The 23,539-nt window shown below is 44.0% G+C and overlaps 2 protein-coding genes across 2 annotated transcripts in view; both read right to left on the bottom strand.

The window, feature by feature from the left end:
* The window catches only part of SMS (spermine synthase), an 80,514-nt gene that overhangs the window by 43,306 nt on the left and 13,669 nt on the right, over nucleotides 1-23,539 (bottom strand). Inside the window, exon 2 of the mRNA XM_074968177.1 lies at nucleotides 932-1,052. Within this exon, the coding sequence (XP_074824278.1) occupies nucleotides 932-1,052 (121 nt within the window). The remainder of the gene's footprint in view (nucleotides 1-931; nucleotides 1,053-23,539) is intronic.
* On the bottom strand, nucleotides 7,819-21,945 carry LOC141987932 (uncharacterized). Its single transcript, XM_074953767.1, has 2 exons — nucleotides 19,862-21,945; nucleotides 7,819-7,885 (listed from the first exon to the last, which is right to left on the bottom strand). The coding sequence occupies exons 1-2, from the start codon at nucleotides 21,040-21,042 to the stop codon at nucleotides 7,819-7,821; spliced, it is 1,248 nt and encodes a 415-aa protein (XP_074809868.1). The 5' UTR covers nucleotides 21,043-21,945.

The following is a 23,539-nucleotide window of genomic DNA, read 5'->3' as shown; positions in this document are numbered from 1 at the left end:
TGATAAACTATGGCAGGGCTTCAAATACAGTATTCCATGGCAAGTAGGAAGTTCTCTCAAAGGGAGCTGGAAGGAGTGTAACTTTGGATTTCTGCAGAATTTATGATCTGCTACTGTTCAGAGTTTTGTGCAGCAATGAAACTGGACGAAGTCTGGGTTAATTTAATTCCACTACAACAGGAGGACCCCTCTCCTCCTCTCTCTCACACACATACACACACACAGAAATAAAAAGGAGCAGGTGGATCAGCTCAGCCGAGTAGACTCCATGATCCTTTCGGGACCCACAAGGGAGAAATAAAATAAGAGAAAAAAATATATAGGGAAAGAAGTAAAGCAAGTACGGTGTGGACAGGGGAGAAAAATAAGAAGGCTGAAAAACAGGAAGAGACACACCATGATCTAGAACAGGGATTGGCAACCTTTGGCACGTGGCCTGCACCTCTTCCCACAGCCCCCACTGGCCTGGAACGGCGAACCGCGGCCAGTGGGAGCCGCGATTGGCCGAACCTGTGGACGCAGCAGGTAAACAAACCATCTCAGCCTGCGTGCCAAAGGTTGCTGATCCCTGATCTAGAATAAGGAAAGAAATAAATAAAGGCAGGGAAGAAGGTAAAATGAAAACAACAAGGACACAGTAAAACACCTTCTAAATTTAAAATGTTCAAAAAAGTTTTAGTTAAGTACGGTATTTAAACTAAGTCTCAGGCAGTACCCAACTGTTTTGTTCCTTTAGGGGTTTTTTTTTTGTTTGTTTTGTTTGGGGATGAAGGGGTGGGCAGAGGTTTTCAGACATACGGTTCCTTTTACAGATTGCTTTCAGAAGCTCAGATGGTGTTAACGCTGCTTTTCTTACATAGTTATAACTATGCTCATAGATGACTTCACTCATCTGGTCAGAATATGAACCAGGGTCCAATATCCAACTCACCTGCCATTTTTGTTGATGTAAGTTGCTAAGTAACCATGATCCTCCCAGTTATGAATTGTTTCTGTCATTCCCTGCTCTTGAAAAACAGGCTGTAGACCTTTAAGAACGGCATTGCAATCAGCTGCAAGATGAAGGGAAAATACAGTCAGTTAAGACATTCTCAGACAAACGTTAAGTTTACTACACACACCTGCTGCTTTATTTATATTTTAAAAAGGTTCTGTAGTTTTTGGCAGCAGTCTGGTAGCTATACTCTGGACCACCCTTGTTCCCCCACTAAGGCAGTGGCTTTTGAGTCTGCAACCTTACGCTATGAGGGTGCCTTGTCCCCTCCTTTATGACATCTTTCTGGTCAAGGAAGTTCCATCAGACATTTTTTTTTTTTTTTTTTTTAAGGAGTTGGGTGATCATAGGGCAAAGCGTCTACTTTAATAGGATTAATATTATTACTCAATCATCTCTACCACCATGATAGCAAGACTCCAGACTTGTACTATTTTAATTATGATGAGACCTAATAAGAGAGAAGCTACTGTACTGGATGACCTCGCAATTTAGTGTCCTTCCCAGGTTAGGACTTTTAACATTCTCTCCAATAACAATGACTGACTGGGCAAGATGAGCCAACCAATTCCACTCCAGACACAAGCCAAGCTTTTCCTGGTTCCTTTTAGGAACAATAAGACGATTTTCCTCAGGTGAAGAGGGAAACTCTAAGGTGAAAGTTTGTAGCTAAGGGATACAAAGCAATAGTAAGTGCTAATGCACGTATCTCACCACCACCAATACCAACAGTGAGTTAGATTTTTAAATTGACTGTCAAGAAGCCCTCCAACAGAGACTTCAATCTGCAGGCATTCTCTGTTGGTCATCAGTTTTCTATTGGTCATCAGTTTTCTATCAATCTATTGATTTATGCGCTAATCCCTGTCTGTGGTACAGAGAGGTCTGTTTGCACAGAACTCAATAAAGGCTGAGGGCCTCAGTCATCAAACTAGACATGTTACAGAGTTTAGTAGACTTTCACAGGCCAAATCTAAACTAAAATGGAATTACTTAGAGCCGGTTCCCTCAGTTATTTACTTACATTAATTGGACAATCCCAAAAAAAGGAGGAGCAGAATGGTCATTCCCTTATTTAAGAGGAAGCCATTATAACCTGCCAACTATAATCCAGTTATTCTGCTAGAGTTCATATCCAATATACATAAACATTTGTCCAAAGTCATCCCTAGTGTGATCCCATTGAGTTTAATGCAAGTAACATCTGAGACTCGTTTGCTCTGTTATCTCAAAAAAAAAAAAAAAAAAAAAGATAAATCTACTTTTGTAAATCAGTAATCATCCTTTTATAGCTAAAACAATCAAGTTACAGCACAAAAGTCTGGTGTGCATAAAATAAAGAGACTGCATCTTTTGCTTCCTCGTTATGGTATTTTAGAAGCTGTATCAAGAGTGAAATGCTAAACTAAATTGTGAGAAGTTAGTTGACCTTGGAATTAGTTATCCATGCTAAATTAGCGATTCTGGTAAAATTATATGAGACTCAGTGTAAAACTGGCAGAAAAGTGTCATACAACGCAGGTTCTGATGTACATAGCATTAATCCTCAAAGCATAACCCACAAGTTTTAACTAAAAAAAAAAAAAAAAAAAAAAAAAAAAAAGGAGAGAGACATTAAGCCCCAATTAAACCTCTGTTGCCATAAGACCATTCAGCAAGACAGGCATAGCAAAACAAGTAGCTAGTCTACACGGAGAAATATATTGTTTAGCTACAGTGGAATAATTATAACTATAGCTAAGCCAATATAGCTATATGCAGACACTATTCCAGAGTTAAAGTGACTTTATTCAACCATTACTCTGCTTTAGCTGGTCAGTTTCTCCAGGTAGACAAGCCCTAAAACTTAGGAACCCCTATCTTCCACCGAGTACAAAGACCACTAGACTAAACTGCCAACCTGATTATTGATTGCTATTATGTAAAAGCTGTACTCAGACATGTGGGCTATCATCCATATAATTTTATCAAAGAAATTGAAATACTAGAGAGAACAAAAAAATATTTCCCTTATTTTTCCCTGTCAACAAGAATGATGTGATTCATCTCTCTTGCCAAATGTAGTAAGCTGGGAAGGCAATGCCTTTTACATAAAGATCAAATAATGTTAGGGCTAACAAAGCAAGAGTTCACATTTTCCTTTTATCTTCTAGGTCTCATTCATTACACTCCCTGGGTTGCAATTTATGCTTAATTAGAATTAAGAAAAAACAAACTGTACTGAAAAGTACTGAAGAATTTGGATGCTGACATGTCTACTAATTTTACTCGTGTGTAGTGTTCACACATGCACAACTATAAGTGGACTCTCCTTCCAAACCTCCACAATATACATGCAGTGTTAAGCGGTGGTATAAATTCAAACTTTACTGGGGAGATTTTATTTCCAAATTTCTTTGGCAAATTAGCTCAACTAACTATTCCCATTATAATGATAGCTGAAACATAATCAAATGCAATCTCTACCCTCCCTCCCCAAAAAACCACAACTTTTTTTTGCCTTCTTTCATACTCTACATTTTCTAGGAAGTTTTAGAGCCTCTCCCTGGCTTCATATCCACTAGCAATTTTTATACCTCCTATCCAGCAGCAGTATAGATACACCATTGGTGTAAGCACTAGCACAGACTAGACTCAGGTGTTTACAGCAGTGGCTTGAAAGGTGGTTTTCATGAAAGCGTAGGGGACAATTTTCTGGCGCAAGTGCTAGGGGAGCCAACTAGGGGGGGCGCTTTTCTTGACCTGCTGCTCACAAACCGGGTAGAATTAGTGGGGGAAGCAAAAGTGGATGGGAATCTGGGAGGCAGTGACCATGAGTTGGTTGAGTTCAGGATCCTGACGCAGGGAAGAAAGGTAAGCAGCAGGATACGGACCCTGGACTTCAGGAAAGCAGACTTCGACTCCCTCAGGGAACGGATGGGTAGGATCCCCTGGGGGACTATCATGAAGGGGAAGGGAGTCCAGGAGAGCTGGCTGTATTTCAAGGAATCCCTGTTGAGGTTACAGGGACAAACCATCCCGATGAGTCGAAAGAATAGTAAACATGGCAAGCGACCAGCTTGGCTTAATGGTGAAATCCTAGCGGATCTTAAACATAAAAAAGAAGCTTACAAGAAGTGGAAGGTTGGACATATGACCAGGGAAGAGTATAAAAATATTGCTCGGGCATGTAGGAAAGATATCAGGAGGGCCAAATCGCACCTGGAGCTGCAGCTAGCAAGAGATGTCAAGAGTAACAAGAAGGGTTTCTTCAGGTATGTTGGCAACAAGAAGAAAGCCAAGGAAAGTGTGGGCCCCTTACTGAATGAGGGAGGCAACCTAGTGACAGAGGATGTGGAAAAAGCTAATGTACTCAATGCTTTTTTTGCCTCTGTTTTCACTAACAAGGTCAGCTCCCAGACTGCTGCGCTGGGCATCACAGAATGGGGAAGAGATGGCCAGCCCTCTGTGGAGATAGAGGTGGTTAGGGACTATTTAGAAAAGCTGGACGTGCACAAGTCCATGGGGCCGGACGAGTTACATCCGAGAGTGCTGAAGGAATTGGCGGCTGTGATTGCAGAGCCCTTGGCCATTATCTTTGAAAACTCGTGGCGAATGGGGGAAGTCCCGGATGACTGGAAAAAGGCTAATGTAGTGCCAATCTTTAAAAAAGGGAAGAAGGAGGATCCTGGGAACTACAGGCCAGTCAGCCTCACCTCAGTCCCTGGAAAAATCATGGAGCAGGTCCTCAAAGAATCAATCCTGAAGCACTTACATGAGAGGAAAGTGATCAGGAACAGTCAGCATGGATTCACCAAGGGAAGGTCATGCCTGACTAATCTAATCGCCTTTTATGATGAGATTACTGGTTCTGTGGATGAAGGGAAAGCAGTGGATGTATTGTTTCTTGACTTTAGCAAAGCTTTTGACACTGTCTCCCACAGTATTCTTGTCAGCAAGTTAAGGAAGTATGGGCTAGATGAATGCACTATAAGGTGGGTAGAAAGCTGGCTAGATTGTCGGGCTCAACGGGTAGTGATAAATGGCTCCATGTCTAGTTGGCAGCCGGTGTCAAGTGGAGTGCCCCAGGGGTCGGTCCTGGGGCCGGTTTTGTTCAATATCTTCATAAATGATCTGGAGGATGGTGTGGATTGCACTCTCAGCAAATTTGCAGATGATACTAAACTGGGAGGAGTGGTAGATACGCTGGAGGGGAGGGATAGGATACAGAAGGACCTAGACAAATTGGAGGATTGGGCCAAAAGAAATCTGATGAGGTTCAATAAGGATAAGTGCAGGGTCCTGCACTTAGGACGGAAGAACCCAATGCACAGCTACAGACTAGGGACCGAATGGCTAGGCAGCAGTTCTGCAGAAAAGGACCTAGGGGTGACAGTGGACGAGAAGCTGGATATGAGTCAACAGTGTGCCCTTGTTGCCAAGAAGGCCAATGGCATTTTGGGATGTATAAGTAGGGGCATAGCGAGCAGATCGAGGGACGTGATCGTTCCCCTCTATTCGACACTGGTGAGGCCTCATCTGGAGTACTGTGTCCAGTTTTGGGCCCCACACTACAAGAAGGATGTGGATAAATTGGAGAGAGTCCAGCGAAGGGCAACAAAAATGATTAGGGGTCTAGAGCACATGACTTATGAGGAGAGGCTGAGGGAGCTGGGATTGTTTAGTCTGCAGAAGAGAAGAATGAGGGGGGATTTGATAGCTGCTTTCAACTACCTGAAAGGGGGTTCCAAAGAGGATGGATCTAGACTGTTCTCAATGGTAGCAGATGACAGAACGAGGAGTAATGGTCTCAAGTTGCAGTGGGGGAGGTTTAGGTTGGATATTAGGAAAAACTTTTTCACTAGGAGGGTGGTGAAACACTGGAATGCGTTACCTAGGGAGGTGGTAGAATCTCCTTCCTTAGAGGTTTTTAAGGTCAGGCTTGACAAAGCCCTGGCTGGGATGATTTAACTGGGAATTGGTCCTGCTTCGAGCAGGGGGTTGGACTAGATGACCTTCTGGGGTCCCTTCCAACCCTGATATTCTATGATTCTATGACTCGGTGTTGAACACCCTGCCCTGCTCCTGTTGTCTGCCCTGCTAATACTGGTACAGCCACTCCCTGGCAAGAAAACAGGTTCCACATTTTTTAATTTAGACTCTGCACTTGGTGCTGTGTCTTGTGTTGTCCATCCCATCACCCACACATCCTCCCCATTACTACACCCGTCCGTCGTCATCTCCCTCCCACTTTCTTTCCTTTCCTCCTACAAGATCACAACAGTGCTACAGGAACATGAAAGTGAAACTGATGGGTGCCTAGTTAGTTTAATTATACACACAGCACTTTCCAGGCCAGCAGATTAGAGGGAAAACCAAAAAGGCCTGGTCTACACTTGAAAATTAGGTCAGCATAACTACATCGCTCAGGGGTGTGAAAAAGCCACACCCCTGAGCAGCATAGTTAAGCCAACCTAAGGTCCGTGTACAGAGTGCAAAATTGATGGGAGAATTCTTCTGCTGACCTATTTATCCCCCTCAGTGAAGTGGATTACCTATGCCAACTGAGCAACTCCTCCTGTCAGAGTAGGCAGTGTTTATACTGAAGCTAAAGGCTTGGCTACACTTGCAAATGTAGAGCACTTTGAGTTAAACCAGCCTTCGCAGAGCACAGTAGGGAAAGCGCTGCAATCTGTCCACACTGACAACTACAAGCATACTGCCATGGCCTCATTAGCAGCTCTTGCAACGGCCACAGAGAGCAGTGCATTGTGGTAGCTATCCCAGCATGCAAGTGGCTGCAACCTGCTCTTCAAATGGGGGGGGGGGTGGGGTGGAGTGTGACAGGGAGTGTGTATGGGGGAGGAGAGAGTGGGTTTTTGGAGGGGCTGAGAGCATGTCAGCATGCCGTCTTGTAAATTCAGACAGCAGCAGACCCCCGCCCTTCCTCCCCCGCCTCTCTCTCTCTCACACAGCATTCCACAGTAATGGTTGCTTCGTCTTGGAGCAGATAAGCAGCTGGCTGTCAGAAACGACGCTTTCAACGGGCATCTCTGCATTCCTACAGCGAGTTCAAAACAATGAGAAGAGTGGCCACTTGACTTAAGGGATTATGGGACATTTCTGGAAGCTGATCAGAGCGCAGTAATGCAACACCTCATTCACCCTGACGCCCAGGCGTTTCAGCCAAGGGTCAACAAGCATTAATGTTCTCGCTTAAGTGGAGTACCAGGAGCGCTCTACGTGCCTTGCCAGTGTGGACAGGTAGTGAGCTAGGGCGCCCAGGGCTGCTTTAATGCACTGTAACTCGCAAGTGTAGCCAAGCCCTACGTGTAGACATGCCCTAAATGAATTCCAGACCTTCATTTGAATGCTGCTGCTGCAGCTGCACCACCACCACCACTGGGTAGCCAGGAAGCATTTGGAATATTGACACCCACCACCTCGTCCCCCCTACTCCCCAGTTTTAAAAATAAGTGAACTTGCCCCCCTACCCAAGTTCAGAGCAGGAGAATCAATACACTGAGCAACCCCAAGCAATGCAAAGTGTATCCTCTGACCATAACAGCAACTCAAGTGAAAGAAAGCCTTTCCATTCAGCTCAAATTTTGATGCAAGTTCAGGCCAGGGAAATTTCTTTATAGTTCACATGGAAATTTAACAAACTGCATTTATTTAAAATGTGACAGAATTAATAATTATCCAATTTGGCATTTATGTATGGAAAGGAATGGAACTGCAAGGGATTAGATATCAAAGAATACAAAACAAGAATTACTATTACGTACAGTGACATCACATCTGCATAAGTTTTAAGCATCCAGTCTGTGCATAACAATATGCTTCTAGAAGAGGCAATTTGGAATAGCTACAGACATTCCCCTGAAGTTACAGTTGCCAAAAGGCTGCTCACTGTTAAAAAAAAAAAAAAAAAAAAAAAAATCAATGAATTTAAATATTGTCTTTAGGAGAAAAAACCCCATTATGATCTGCTAGTCTGACTTCTTGCACAATACAAGCCACAGAATTTCACTCTGTAATTTCAGCATTCAGCCCCATAATTTGTAGCTGAACCAGACCATCTCTTTGACATCCAACCTTGATTTAAAGTCTCCATGTAAGAGAGAGTTTCCAACAACATCCCTTGGTAATCTGTTCCAATAGTTTATTACCCTCTTGTTTATTACACATCCTTTTTCCAGTTTGAGTTGTTCCAGTTTTAATTTTGAGCCATTTGATCTTGTTATGTCTTTATCCTGTGGATTAAAAAAGCCCTCTAAATTTCTGGTTTGTTCTTTCCTTGTAAGTACTCCTACACCACAATTAAAGTTGCTTCTTAAACTTCTCTGTAAGATAAACAGACTGAGCTCCTTAAAACTCATTGCATGGTATGAACACAATTAATGTGATGGTTCCAAGAATACAACATCAAATTCTATCTGTTTAGTTCTTGCTAGTCAGATAAAACAAATTAAATAAGACTGTGATGGGGTTCAACTAGGGACTGTGGGACCACTGTGCCTCATTAACTCACTAATCTGGGTTGTCTCTCACAATGCCTTACTGGAGACAAGCAGCAAACCCCTCCACATGTTGTTAACACTCAGTACAACTGCATGTGGAGCCCCACACCCAGCTAGATTGCATGAATGCTCCCAGAGCTACTCATGAATCACACAGAGAAAGGCACCAGCCAAATCCCCCCCTCTCCAAACCTAGTACCTGAGGAATATGCCATCATGAACTGCTCAAAACCCTTTCTTGAGCAATGCAAGTTTATTAATTGGTTCACTACTTCATCAATGGAAAGTGGACATATACAAGCCTTTGTAACCTGAGCAGATTCACCAAGCACTTCAGTCAAACTCACTGATAAGGATAAACATTAGAATAAGTTTATTGATTACAAAAGATGGATTTTAAGTGATTGGTAACTACTCTGACTTTTGCCTAAGGAAAATAAAAGATAAAACACACAGTCTAAATTCTCAACTTTATTAGACTAGGCAATCTGGACTAAGAAGTTTTTCTCACCCCACTGAATACTACAGGTTGGTTACAATCTTTCATATGCAGGCTCTTCCTGTTAGCCTTGGTGTGGACTTGTGCAAGTGAATCACTGAATTGTAACTCCCTTGCTGGACAACAGCTGCTGATGGTTGTTGGACATGCACCCAGGCATTGGTTAGCTCCCTTGTTGTTGTTTCTGGGGATCTAATACCTCGGCAATTCCCCAATTCACAGCATATTAGATACAACACAATCTAATAACTTCATATGCACTAATTATACACATATTTAGATAGAACAATGGCTTTCGGCAGATCATAGTCCTTCCCATGAGTGCCTACCTGGCATGCTTTATATGAAATATGACAATTATATAAAAATTATGAATATGGGGTTTACAAGGTGCCTTCCCCATCCCCGAGGTATAGTGTGTCACAAAGACCCCACTGTTGAATACTTCTCCAGTTTTGAAGACTACTTTTTCCTAAATAAACCCATGGACTAAGTTACAAAGCAAAAATTCATAAACCTAATGTAAGATATGACACCGAATATGCATGGTTTGAAACATCATACCTGTGCAAATACTACTGTATAAGCACACATATTTATGCCACTGGGTGTTAGTATGTATTCACACTCCACACAATGTGCAAATATACAAGTGGCCTGGGAAAAGAGAAATCTGAATGCCTGACAACTTGTGACAGTTCAAGATATTGGATGCATGAGTTTGAACTTGCAAATCTATAAAACCACTGCTTTGTAGTCCATAGCTACATGGCTCCAACAGCAGCAAGTCTGATCCTTTACCATCACACTATCATTTGCTCTTACGTTGTATATATATCCCATGATATAGCAGTATGGCCCTATGAAATCTATACCTATAGATACACTAGCTATGTGTATTACCAACATGTGCATTTGTCAGCACATGTACATTCAGGAATTGGGGTTGAGGGGGAAGGGCAGAGGCCCCGCACTGCGCGCTTTTTGATTTAGGAAGTGGCAAATAAATCTGTGGATTATGGACGGCTGTAGAAATGGCAGAAATAAAGTGCATTAATCATATAAATTAAGAGGTACATTTTCATTTAACTGATAGCATGCAATATTTCTGGCCCCTATCCCAAACGTAATTTGGTGCTGTGGCAGGGGGGAGGAAGGGCGAATTCACCCACTTGAGCAGATTACAGGAGCGGAGCTTATAAAACTAAGAATTTACATACCTCCGAAGAGACTCCATCTCTAAATGTGATGTTTCTCAGGGCAGCAATATAATTCATTAATTATGTTTCTCACATTTACTTATTTTGAGTACAGTTTTAGACTTTCAGGTTTTCTAAAGTTTAGGAAGGCTGTTCTTTCTTGTATTAATAGCTTTTAATTGTAGCTTTCGTTGAAGGGATGTTTTTAAGAAGAAACTGAAGAGCATAAGAAACCCCATTCTAACATGACCTTTCAAACAACTGAGCTACTTTTTGCTTCAAGTTGGTGAAAATATGTCCTCTAAAAACAATTGGCCTTGGCAACAAACACCTCCCACAGTACTAAGTTTAGAAGCATTCTGTTCTCTGTAAGAAAAACACCATAGGAAAATCCTTTGTTTTATGCACACTAGGTCCAGCCAGACACAGAATGCAGGAAGCAGAGCTCTGTACCAAGACTTTCAAGGCATTTGGGAACTGAATTTTTATTAATGTTCACATGTGAGCAGCCACTAATATTTCAAGTTGAAATGACCCACCTGTTATTCAGTTGTACATGGGAAAGTGGATCAACATTGGATTTTCCTGTGCACCTGCTCTGTTTTATTAGGTTCCTCATGTGTATAATATGGAAGATGGGTTCAGAGGGCTACTTTTCCTTAATAGATTATCACAGTAGTAGTGAAGTTCTAAAATCACGCTACCAAAATAGGAATGTAAAAACTACACAATGAACACAAACCAAGTGTAAAAGTGAATTTCTTTAATACTCATAATGCTTAGCCCACTTGGAGCTTCTAGGAGATAGTGTAATAAAAGTAAGGTGACCGCTAGGGAAAGGGAAAATTTGCACAGAGAAGACCTAAAAAGATTTCTTCTTTGCTTTTTACGTTTGCATGTCTTGACTTCACTGTTTTTGCTGAAGTACTCCTTGGTGAACTGGGAGGGGGGAAAAAAGTAAAAAAAACAAAAACAAAAAACAAAAACACCATACCCCACTAGTGAGTGATGTGATAAGACAGTGAAAACAAGAGCAACCCAGAAAGGAAGGAATTTTTATCTAGGCTGTTTGAAATTGAGTTTAAAAAAACCTGATAAAGCCATTGCAGTTGGGAAAACTGCTTTCAGAAGATTACCTTTCAAACTGATTGAGAAATCTTCTACTCCAGTACTACCTAGCCATATCTCCAACCAAGTCACCCAAAAAGGAATTAATTACATTGGGGAATGGGGAGGATTATAATTTGGATCAGATCTTATTTACATATCATAAATCAAGAAGAGAGAACTTTTACTTTTTGCAGGTTAACTTTGAACTGCTATTCTACTTTGAAAAGTGACTAAAGTCTTGTGTGCACTTGAAATGCTACAGCGACACCACTGAACTGCTATAGTGCTTCAGTGTAGACACTACCTACGCCAACAGGAGGGATTCTCCTGTGAGTGTAGGTAATCCACCTGCCTCAGGCACAATAGCTGGGTCAATGAAATAATTCTCCCATCAACCTAGCGCTGCCTACACCGGGGGTTAGGTCGGCTTAACTAAAACAGTTCAGGGACATGGATATTTTTTCCCCGTACGAGTGATGTAGCTGGGTCAACCTAACTTTTTAGTGCAGACCAGGCCTGCGTAAAAGTTGCACCTTAGTGCTGAAATTTTTGCTACCCGTGAGAATTCAGAGCAACATCAGCTTTCCTAAGGGTGTGTCTAAGCTACGAAATTAGGTCGAATTTATAGAAGTCGATTTTTAGAAAGCGATTTTATACAGTCGATTGTGTGTGTCCCCACTAAGCGCATTAAGTTGGTGGAGCGCGTCCACAGTACCGAGGCTAGCGTCGACTTTCGGAGCGTTGCACTGTGGGTAGCTATCCCACAGTTCCCGCAGTCTCCACCACCCATTGGAATTCTGGGTTAAGCTCCCAATGCCTGATGGGGCAAAAACATTGTTGCGGGTGGTTTTGGGTACATGTCGTCAGTCGCTCCTCCTTCCGGGGAAGCAGACAATCATTTCGCGCCTTTTTTCCATGTGGGCGCCATACTGCTTTCAGCAGACGGTGCAGTAGGACTGCTAACCGTCATCATCGAACCACCACTTCCGCTGCCACTCTGCTCTCCTGCTCTTGTCTCGATAGCGAATTTCTCCATGTTGTCTCTCATGGCCTCCCGCTTCCGCTGCAATTCTGTTCTCATGAATCCACCTTGCAGGTTGTCAGCCATCACTTCCGCTGCCACTCTGCTCTCCTGGTGGTCTCGCAGGGCCGCTTCTGCTGCAACTCTGCTCAGCTGCTCGTGTCTCGCCATACCATGGCAAGCATGTAGCCTGCTCAGCTGTTGTGTCCTGGCAGCAGATGGTGCAGTAGGTCTGCAAACCATCGTCACTGAACGACCACTTCCGCTGCCACTCTACTCTCCTGCAGATGCCATACCATGGCAAGCATGGAGCCCGCTCAGATCACTGCAGCAGTTATGAGCATTGTAAACAGCTCGCGCATTATCATGCAGTATATGCAGAACCAGAACCTGCAAAAGCAGGCGAGCAGGCGATGGCAGCGTGGTGACGAGAGTGATGAGGACATGGACACAGAACTTCTCTCAAAGCACGGGCCCTGGCAATTTGGCCATCTTGGTAGCAATGGGGCAGGCTCATGCCATGGAACGCCGACTCTGGGCCCGGGAAACAAGCAGACTGGTGGGACCGCATAGTGTTGCGGGTCTGGGATGATTGCCAGTGGCTCCGAAACTTTCACATGCGTAAGGGCACTTTCATGGAACTTTGTGACTTGCTTTCCCCTGCCCTGAAGCACAAGAATACCAAGATGAGAGCAGCCCTCACAGTTCACAAGCGAGTGGCAATAGCCCTGGGGAAGCTTGCAACGCCAGACAGCTACCGGTCAGTCGGGAATCAATTTGGAGTGGGCAAATCTACTGTGGGGGTTGCTGTGATGCAAGTAGCCAACGCAATCACTGAGCTGCTGCTATCAAGGGAAGTGACTCTGGGAAATGTGCAGTTCATCGTGGATGGCTTTGCTGCAATGGGATTCCCTAACTGTGGTGGGGCAATAGATGGAATGCATATCCCTATCTTGGGACCAGACCACCAAAGCAGCCAGTACATAAACTGCAAGGGGTACTTTTCAATGCTGCTGCAAGCACTGGTGGATCACAAGGGACGTTTCACCAACATCAACGTGGGATGGCCGGGAAAGGTACATGACGCTCGCATCTTCAGGAACGCTGGTCTGTATGAACAGCTGCAGCAAGGGACTTATTTTCCCGACCAGAAAATAACCGTTGGGGATGTTGAAATGCCTATAGTTATCCTTGAGGACCCAGCCTACCCCTTAATGCCCTGGCTCATGAAGCCGTACACAGGCACCCTGGACAGTAGTCAGGAGCTGTCCAACTATAGGCTGAGCAAGTGCAGAATGGTGGTAGAATGTGCATTTGGACGTTTAAAAGCACGCTGGAGCAGTTTACTGACTCAGTTAGACCTCAGCGAAACCAGTATTCCCATTGTTATTACTGCTTGCTGTGTGCTCCACAATCTCTGTGACAGTAAGGGGGAGACGTTTATAGCGGGGTGGGAGGGAAGTTGAGGCAAATCGCCTGGCCGCTGATTACGCACAGCCAGACACCAGGGCGGATAGAAGAGCACAGCAGGGCGCGCTGCGCATCGGAGAAGCTTTGAAAACTAGTTTCATGGCTGACCAAGCTACAGTGTGACAGTTCTGTTTGTTTCTCCTTGATGAAACCCGCCCCCTTGGTTCACTCTACTTCCATGTAAGCCAATTGCCCTCCCCCCTTCAATCACCGCTTGCAGAGGCAATAAAGTCATTGTTGTTTCTAATTCATGCATTCTTTATTAATTAGTCATACAAATAGGGGGATAACTGCCAAGGTAGCCCAGGACAGGTGGGGGAGGAGGGAAGGACAAGGCCACTCTGCACTTCAAAACTTATTGAATGCCACCCTTCTGTTGCTTGGGCAGTCCTCTGGGGAGGACTGGTTGGGTGCCTGGAGGCCCCCCCCCCCCATCCCCCACATTCTTGGGCATCTGGGTGAGGAGGCTATGGAACTTGTGGAGGAGGGCGGTTGATTACATAGGGGCTGCAGTGGCGGTCTGTGCCTTTCCTGCACCTCAATCATATGCCGAAGCATATCAATTTGATCCTCCAGTAGCCTCAGCATTGCATCCTGCCTCCATCTCTCCTGTTGCTCCAGCCATCTGTCCTCGCGTTCATTTTGTGCTTTCTTGGACTCTGCCATTGTCTGCCTCCACACATTCTGCTGGGCTCTTTCAATTTGGGTGGACTGCATGAGCTCAGAGAACATTTCATCGCAAGTGCATTTTTTTCACCTCCTTATCTGCCCTAGCCTCTGGGACGGAGATGTTAGTTGCAGCATTGAAACATCTGCAACTGCGGGAGGAAAAAAGGGGAGACTAAATTGAAAGAAAAAAAAAAAAAAAAAAAAAAAGACACACTGGCCATTTAAAAGGAGGGGCTGATATTTTCGGGTTAACGTGCAGCACAAACTCAACTACCCCCCCCCCCCCCCCCCATACACACACACACACACCCAATTCTCTGGGATGATCGCTTCATCCCTCCCCACACCGTGTGGCGAACAGTGGATGATTTCTTTTCAGCCACAGGCAAACAGCCCAGCAGGAACGGCCACCTCTGAATGTCCCCTGAATAAAATTCCCCTATTTCAACCAGGTGACCATGAATCATATCACTCTCCTGAGGATAACACAGAGATATAAAGAATGGATGTTGCTTGAATGCCAGCAAACACCGGGACCACACATTGCCATGCTTTCTTATCCAATGATTCTAGACTATGTGCTACTGGCCTGCTGTGGTAAAGTGTCCTACCATGGAGGACGCAATAAGGCTGCCCTCCCCACAAACCTTTGCAAAGGCTTTGGGAGTACATCCAGGACAGCTTCATTGAGATGTCCCTGGAGGATTTCCACCCCATACCCAGACACGTTAACTGGCTTTTCCAGTAGCTGTACTGACCATGAATGCATCCCAAGTCTTATGGGCAAAGTAATCATTAAACACACTTGCTTTTAAACAAACAGTGTATTATATTTACAAAAGTACACTCACCAGAGGTGCCTTCTCCGCCTTCATGGTCTGGGAGCCCTTGGAGTGATATTGGATCCAGACTGATAAACAGTTCCTGGCTGTCGGGGAGAACCATTTCTCCACTTGCCTGGTGTGCGCTATCTTCTTCATCCCCAAAATCCTCATCCCTGTTGTGTGAGACTCCCCCCTTGCAGGAGTCCACGTACAGGGTGGGGCAGTGGTAGGGGCACCCCTTAGAATTGCATGCAGCTCATCCAGAAGCGGTATGTCTGGGGCTCTGACCCCGAGTGGGCGTTTGCCTCTTGGGTTTTTTGGTAGGCTTGCCTAAGCTCCTTAGGTGTCACGCGGCACTGCTGCGGCTCCCTGTGATAGCCCCTGTCCTTCAAACCCTTGGAGATTTTTTTCAAATATTTTGGCATTTCGTCTTTTGGAATGGAGTTCTGATAGCACGGATTCATCTCCCCATACAGCGATCAGATCCAGTACCTCCCGTTCGGTCCATGCTGGAGCTCTTGCGACTCTGGGACTCCATGGTCACCTCTGCTGATGAGATCGGCACCGTCACCTGTGCTGATCAGCTTGCCACACTGGCCAAACAGGAAATGAAATTCCAAAGTTCGCAGGGCTTTTCCTGTCTACCTGGCCAGTGCATCTGAGTTGAGAGTGCTGTCCAAAGCGGTCACAATGGAGCACTGTGGGATAGCTCCCGGAGGCCAATACCGTCGAATTGCATCCACACTAACCCAAATTCGACCTGGCGATGTCAATTTCAGCGCTAATCCCCTCGTCGGGAAGGAGTACAGAAATCGATTTTAAGAGCCCATTAAGTTGACAAAAATGGCTTTGTTGTGTGGATGAGTGCAGGGTTAAATCTATCTAACGCTGCTAAATTCGACCTAAACTTGTAGTGTAGACCAGGGCTAAGGGCATGTCTTCGCTATCAACGTTTGAGCTTTAACGTGGCTGTGTAGTCGCAGCACCAGCGCTGGGAGAGAGCTCTCCCAGTGCTGTAAAAAGAAACCACCCCAAGAGGGGAGTAGCTCCCAGCTTTGGTGCACTGTCTACACTGCCACTTTACAGCACTGAAACTTGCAGCGCTCAGGGGGGTGTTTTTTCACACCCCTGAGCGAGAAAGTTGCAGCACCGTAAAGTGGCAGTGTAGACAAGGCCTTAGTGACTAAAGTTTTTGCTATGTTTAAATTCTCACAAGCAGTGCAAACTGATTATTATGAGACAAGTATGATTCTATTCTTTCATGTGTATCGAAACAAAAATGGTTTGATGAGTTCCAGCTACAAGGCCAATATGATACAAATGAGTAGGAGCTACAGAACTGGGACCATTGCCATCAATTCAACCCAATGCACACGGACAAGATTCACCATAGTTACAGATCTCGTCTATTTGCATTCCATTATACTACAAATATTCAAGTAATAGTCTTTTTTTTCCCCCTTTAATCCTAGTAAGAAAGATGTTCACTTTTCTCTTTGTATTCACACAGGAATGGGAGTATAAGAGAAACCCTGTCTCTCTTTAAAAATGTGACTGCAAGCCAGACAAACTGTCAGGAGATCTGGAGCAACTGTGTGCCTGAATTCCCTTGATTTTTTTTTTTTTAAATGTTATTTCAGTTGACAAAAATTAAGTCTCTCCCTCCAAGATATACAAATGAGTGGACAGTTGTGAAAATTTAGACATCAGTACATGTAAAACAAAAAAAAGCACTATTTTCTAGTTGCTGTACTCTGCCTGTGCTCACATTGCAAATACCTTAAGGGATTGTCAGATGTATGAAGTAAACTGTAAAAGGTCAATTAAAAAATCCAATGGGATGTATAAATTGATGTCACTTTAAAGCACATATGTAGTCCCAATTCTCAGATTACAGAATTAAAAAACTGTTAATAATTACTAGTATTAGAGTAGCATCCAGAAGTCCCAATCAGTATCAGAGTCCCAGTGTGCTAGACACAATAGATATAGAGGACATTGCTCTAAAACATGAGTGCAAGTCTTTATAATAACTAAAAATGTGTATGTTCACAGTAGCATAGGTTTTGTGAGACACCTAATCGCTTGAAGTTCTGCACCAACTGCACCCAATGACTTTGGCTCTGAGAGAACTGATAAAGTGACATGGCAAGATGTATTTACTTAGTCTTTAAAAAGGACACTAAAGGACACATTTCTGTCTGGCTTCAAAGACAAAAACTTCATTTTAAACAAGAAGAACAGAGGACATGGATTAAAATGTTTCAAACCTATATGAGTCATGACTGTGTACTAAGAAACTGGTAGCCAGCCCCCCACCCCATAGCCTATAATTAAACACAGCACAAGCAGAATCTGAAGTCTGTTAGAAATCATGATCCCAGTATCCTGAGGAAATTCCATTCTGCCTATCTAAGTCCCCCTTGAAGTTTCAATTGGATAGACCATTTTTTACTTCCCATTCTTAACGACTGCATAGCTGTATTAAGCATTGGTTACGTAGCACCACAGTTTTGCATGGCTCTTTACAGCTCAGGGAGATGGTCACTGCCCCAACAAGTTTAGAAGGCTAAACTGGATAACGTATGACAGAGAAGGCCAGGGTTGCAAATGAAGGTGAGGAGACTTAGGCCTGATCCACACCAGAAAGTTAGGGCGGCACAACTAGGTCATCAGGGGTGTGAAAAATGCGTGCCCGTGAGCGGTGTAGCGATGCTGACCTAAGCCCTATGTAGACAGCGCTAGGGAGACGGAATACCATGTCAAAGCATCTAGCGTACTATTGGTATTATTTAAAACATGTTTCAGAGTAACAGCCGTGTCAGTCTGTATTCGCAAAAAGAAAAAGGTGTACTTGTGGCACCTTAGAGACTAACCAATTTATTTGAGCATAAGCTTTCGTGAGCTACAGCTCACTTCATCAGATGCATATTGTGGAAAGCGTAGAAGATCTTTTTATACACACAAAGCATGAAAAGATACCTCCCCCCACCCCACTCTCCTGCTGATAATCTGTCTAAACCTTGCTTTGAGTTGGTCTATTTGGCTACAAAAATGTCACAATGTTGGCATTAAGTACTAAAAAAAACGTTTCCTTTTGTATGGGGTATATTTATTGGCCTCTGGACTCCTGCTCATCTGAAGTCCCACCCATATTTTTATTTGCTAAGCGCTGACTGGGAGCTCAGGAGGCTACAAAGAAGACATGCTCCCTGCCTTGAGAAGTTTAACCATCTAAAGCCATGATCCCGTAAGGATGCTCTGAGTGGGCATTACAGTTCACTCTCACAGAGCTTCTTGATGGATCAGGGCCAGTATAGACAGACAAATCAAAATCAGACCCAAGAGTCACCAGCCCACAGGATGGTTTTTGTAACTGGCCATCACTATAAAAATCTTCATCCCAATATAAGAGTCTGCCTATCCTCCAGCCAGTTAAGGATCTAGCAAAGCCAGATTTAAAATACTTTCCGGGTGGTTGAGATTTAAGCTATTTGGGAAGGGAAGGCCATTTGTTTCAAAGTTTGGGGGGGGGGGGGTCACACTTCAGTATCTGCTTTGATTTTTAGTTGCATTAACATGCATTAGCCTCACTTATCAGAGATGATAAATCAATCTCCAAAGCTGTTGACTCACAAAGACTAACTACATTTCCTCAATATTAGAAGTACTTTTCCTGGCTTGCGTACAGCACAAATAATATTCCTTGCTCATTGGAATTCAATAACCCTGCTCCATCCCTTTTCTATTTTTGACTCCTCCTACTTAACAGTTGCCCTAATGCAATTAAAACACACACAAGTTGTTTCTTATTGTGTTAAGTATTTGATGGTTTTGCTTGGTTCAGCCAAGCAACTTTTAGATCCCTTCAGCACTGCTGAGGAGCTGGGACCATTTTAGGAACCACTTCCAACTAATCAAAAGAATGTTTTTCAATTAAGCTAGGATGAGTCCCAAAATAACCTTCCCCAGGAGGGAAAAGAGGCTTAAAACCACTAATCATGCCTCTCAGAATTTGGCATGCTGATTCCATAAAAGGCATACTTCTTGCAAGACAGCCTCTAGAGAGAGAGAAAGAGCACTGGCACAGTGACATATCACTTCTTTCATAGACAGCGCTCACACAGACTTGCACCAAAACAAAAGGGTGCAAATAAAAATAGAAAAAAGAAAAGGAGTACTTGTGGCACCTTAGAGACTAACCAGTTTATTTGAGCATGAGCTTTCGTGAGCTACAGCTCACTTCATCGGATGCATAGCATATCGTGGAAACTGCAGAAGACATTATATACACACACAGAGACCATGAAACAAAACTTCCTCCCACCCCACTCTCCTGCTGGTAACAGCTTATCTAAAGTGATTATCAAGTAGGGTCGTTTCCAGCACTAATCCAGGTTTTCTCACCCCCCCCCCCCCACAACACACACACCCCTCCAAAAGCCACACACACAAACTCACTCTCCTGCTGGCAATAGCTCATCTTACAATGTGCACAGCAATAATCCAAGTTTAACCAGAACGTCTTGGGGGGGGGGGGGTTGTAGGAAAAAAGCAAGGGGAGATAGGCTACCTTGCATAATGACTTAGCCACTCCCAGTCTCTATTCAAGCCCAAATTAATAGTATCCAATTTGCAAATGAATTCCAATTCAGCAGTTTCTCGCTGGAGTCTGGATTTGAAGTTTTTTTGCTTTAAGATAGCGACCCTCATGTCTGTGATTGCGTGACCAGAGAGATTGAAGTGTTCTCCGACTGGTTTATGAATGTTATAATTCTTAACATCTGATTTGTGTCCATTTATTCTTTTACGTAGAGACTGTCCAGTTTGACCAATGTACATGGCAGAGGGGCATTGCTGGCACATGATGGCATATATCACATTGGTGGATGTGCAGGTGAACGAGCCTCTGATAGTGTGGCTGATGTTGTTAGGCCCTGTGATGGTGTTCCCTGAATAGATATGTGGGCACAGTTGGCAACGGGCTTTGTTGCAAGGATAGGTTCCTGGGTTAGTGGTTCTGTTGTGTGGTATGTGGTTGTTGGTGAGTATTCGCTTCAGGTTGGGGGGCTGTCTGTAGGCAAGGACTGGCCTTTCTCCCAAGATTTGTGAGAGTGTTGGGTCATCCTTCAGGATAGGTTGTAGATCCTTAATAATGCGTTGGAGGGGTTTTAGTTGGGGGCTGAAGGTGACGGCTAGTGGCGTTCTGTTATTTTCTTTGTTAGGCCTGTCCTGTAGTAGGTGACTTCTGGGAACTCTTCTGGCTCTATCAATCTGTTTCTTCACTTCCGCAGGTGGGTACTGCAGTTGCAAGAATGCTTGATAGAGATCTTGTAGGTGTCTGTCTCTGTCTGAGGGGTTGGAGCAAATGCGGTTGTATCGCAGAGCTTGGCTGTAGACGATGGATCGTGTGGTGTGGTCAGGGTGAAAGCTGGAGGCATGTAGGTAGGAATAGCGGTCAGTAGGTTTCCGGTATAGGGTGGTGTTGATGTGACCATCGTTTATTAGCACTGTAGTGTCCAGGAAGTGGATCTCTTGTGTGGACTGGACCAGGCTGAGGTTGATGGTGGGATGGAAATTGTTGAAATCATGGTGGAATTCCTCAAGGGCTTCTTTTCCATGGGTCCAGATGATGAAGATGTCATCAATATAGCGCAAGTAAAGTAGGGGCGTTAGGGGACGAGAGCTGAGGAAGCGTTGTTCTAAATCAGCCATAAAAATGTTGGCATACTGTGGGGCCATGCGGGTACCCATAGCAGTGCCGCTGATCTGAAGGTATACATTGTCCCCAAATGTAAAATAGTTATGGGTAAGGACAAAGTCACAAAGTTCAGCCACCAGGTTAGCCGTGACATTAAATCGGGGATAGTGTTCTTGATGGCTTGTAGTCCATCTTTGTGTGGAATGTTGGTGTAGAGGGCTTCTACATCCATAGTGGCCAGGACGGTGTTATCAGGACGATCACCGATGGATTGTAGTTTCCTCAGGAAGTCAGTGGTGTCTCGAAGGTAGCTGGGAGTGCTGGTAGCGTAGGGCCTGAGGAGGGAGTCTACATAGCTGGACAATCCTGCTGTCAGGGTGCCAATGCCTGAGATGATGGGGCGCCCAGGATTTCCAGGTTTATGGATCTTGGGTAGTAGATAGAATATCCCAGGTCGGGGTTCCAGGGGTGTGTCTGTGCAGATTTGATCTTGTGCTTTTTCAGGAAGTTTCTTGAGCAAATGCTGTAGATGCTTTTGGTAACTCTCAGTGGGATCAGAGGGTAATGGCTTGTAGAAAGTGGTGTTGGAGAGCTGCTGAGCAGCCTCTTGTTCATATTCCGACCTATTCATGATGACAACAGCACCTCCTTTGTCAGCCTTTTTGATTATGATGTCAGAGTTGTTTCCGAGGCTGTGGATGGCATTGTGTTCTGCACGGCTGAGGTTATGGGGCAAGTGATGCTGCTTTTCCACAATTTCAGCCCGTGCACGTCGGCGGAAGCACTCTATGTAGAAGTCCAGTCTGCTGTTTCGACCTTCAGGAGGAGTCCGAGATTTTCCAAAAGTTTGATATTGACAGAAATAAAGAAAGGGCTGTTTTGCCACCCAACCAACTGTAATTATAACAACTGATTGTTTTTTTCAGCATCTGTTCGCATTTGTTCTTAAAGTAAGGCCTGGGTCGGACACACCACAGCACTATGCAAAAACTACTCAGCAACGGTAAATGGAAAGCTTTTCCCAGCAAGAGCCTTAAGCCAGCGATTTCTACAGAAGCTAATCTTTCATTAAAAGAAAGTTTACTAGTCCTTCTGGCTAAAATGATAAAACTATCCAAACGTAAGGTTTAGAGTAGCAGCCGTGTTAGTCTGTATCCAGAAAAAGAACAGGAGTACTTGTGGCACCTTAGAGACTAAAATTTATTAGAGCATAAGCTTGGGTTTGAATAGAGACTGGAGTGGCTGGGTCATTACACATATTGAATCTATTTCTTATGTTAAGTATCCTCACACCTTCGTGTCAACTGTCTAAATGGGCCATCCTGATTATCACTAAAAAAGTTTTTTTCTCCTGCTGATAACAGCTCATCTTAATTAATTAGCCTCTTACAGTTTGTATGGCAACTTCCACCTTCTCTGTATGTATATATCTTCTTACTATATATTCCATTCTATGCATCCGATGAAGTGGGCTGTAGCCCACGAAAGCTTGTGCTCTAATAAATTTGTCAGCCTCTAAGGTGCCACAAGTAGTCTTACATTTGGTTAAAAAGAACAAGGCAAGGCAATGTGTTTTCTGGGCTCACAGATGGCTCCAGTCCCTTTTGCCATCCTTAAGTTTGCCAAGCAGCAGCAGAGTGAAATTAAATGAGACTGACCAGTTTAACTGCTGCTATTCAGAACTCTACTGACACCTGTGACACTATCAAGAATCACATCAGTTTCAAGCTACTGATCCTTGGGAAAGCAACCCAGCAGCATCATAGGCAGACAGTGGATATGTCCCAGTAAAAGAGAGGCAGGAGAGGAAAGAACAGATGTGTAGAAAGAATAGTAAATATGGAAGGCAACCAGCTTGGCTTAACAGTGAAATCCTTGCTGACCTTAAACACAAAAAAGAAGCTTACAAGAAGTGGAAGATTGGACAAATGACCAGGGAAGAGTACAAAAATATTGCTCAGGCATGCAGGAATGAAATCAGGAAGGCCAAATCACACTTGGAGTTACAGTTAGCAAGGGATGTTAAGAGTAACAAGAAGGGTTTCTACAGGTATTTTAGCTAGGGAAAGGGGAGAAAAGAATACACTACCAGAGACCCACGATCTAACTAACAGTTCTGAGGGAGGGATTCAATAAACAGAAACCCTCCATCCATTCTTTCAGCAGCTATGAGGAAATGCAGAATGTAGAGACACAAAGCTGCTTTCCTCCACCAGCTAGAAAAGGATAGAGTTTCAAACACCTATTATCCAGAGGCTGAAAGATGGAGCCTAAAGCACCTCCCCCTACCCAGAATCCAAGGCAGCAGAGGTTTTGGCCTTGTTCCCATGTCACTGATCCCACATATACGCCTGTTGGGCTTCCCTCATCTTTCATATCTACCTTTGGCTATCCGATTCAGGCCTTCTGCTAGTAGGCATCCAATAACTTTTTCAAGCACTGGCAGTTGAGTATTCAAGTCATGCCACTGTGCTGTCAACCTCGGTGTCTTGGAAAATAAAATACTGCAAGATATTAACTACTTAATTCCTTTTCCAAGATACAGTGTAC

This window comes from Natator depressus, chromosome 1 (genome assembly GCF_965152275.1).
Source record: "Natator depressus isolate rNatDep1 chromosome 1, rNatDep2.hap1, whole genome shotgun sequence".
In the NCBI taxonomy this organism is placed as follows: domain Eukaryota; kingdom Metazoa; phylum Chordata; order Testudines; family Cheloniidae; genus Natator; species Natator depressus.
This window is presented reverse-complemented; position numbering and strand designations above follow the sequence as displayed.

What these genes read in the sequence shown, in the direction of transcription:
- LOC141987932 (XM_074953767.1), bottom strand. Translation starts at nt 21,042, where the DNA reads ATGGGTACCCGCATGGCCCCACAGTATGCCAACATTTTTATGGCTGAT. An exon ending in TGGCTAAGTCATTATGCAAG is followed by an intron (nt 7,886 to 19,861) that starts GTAGCCTATCTC and finishes TTTTTTTAACAG; the next exon opens with TGAGCAGCCTTTTGGCAACT.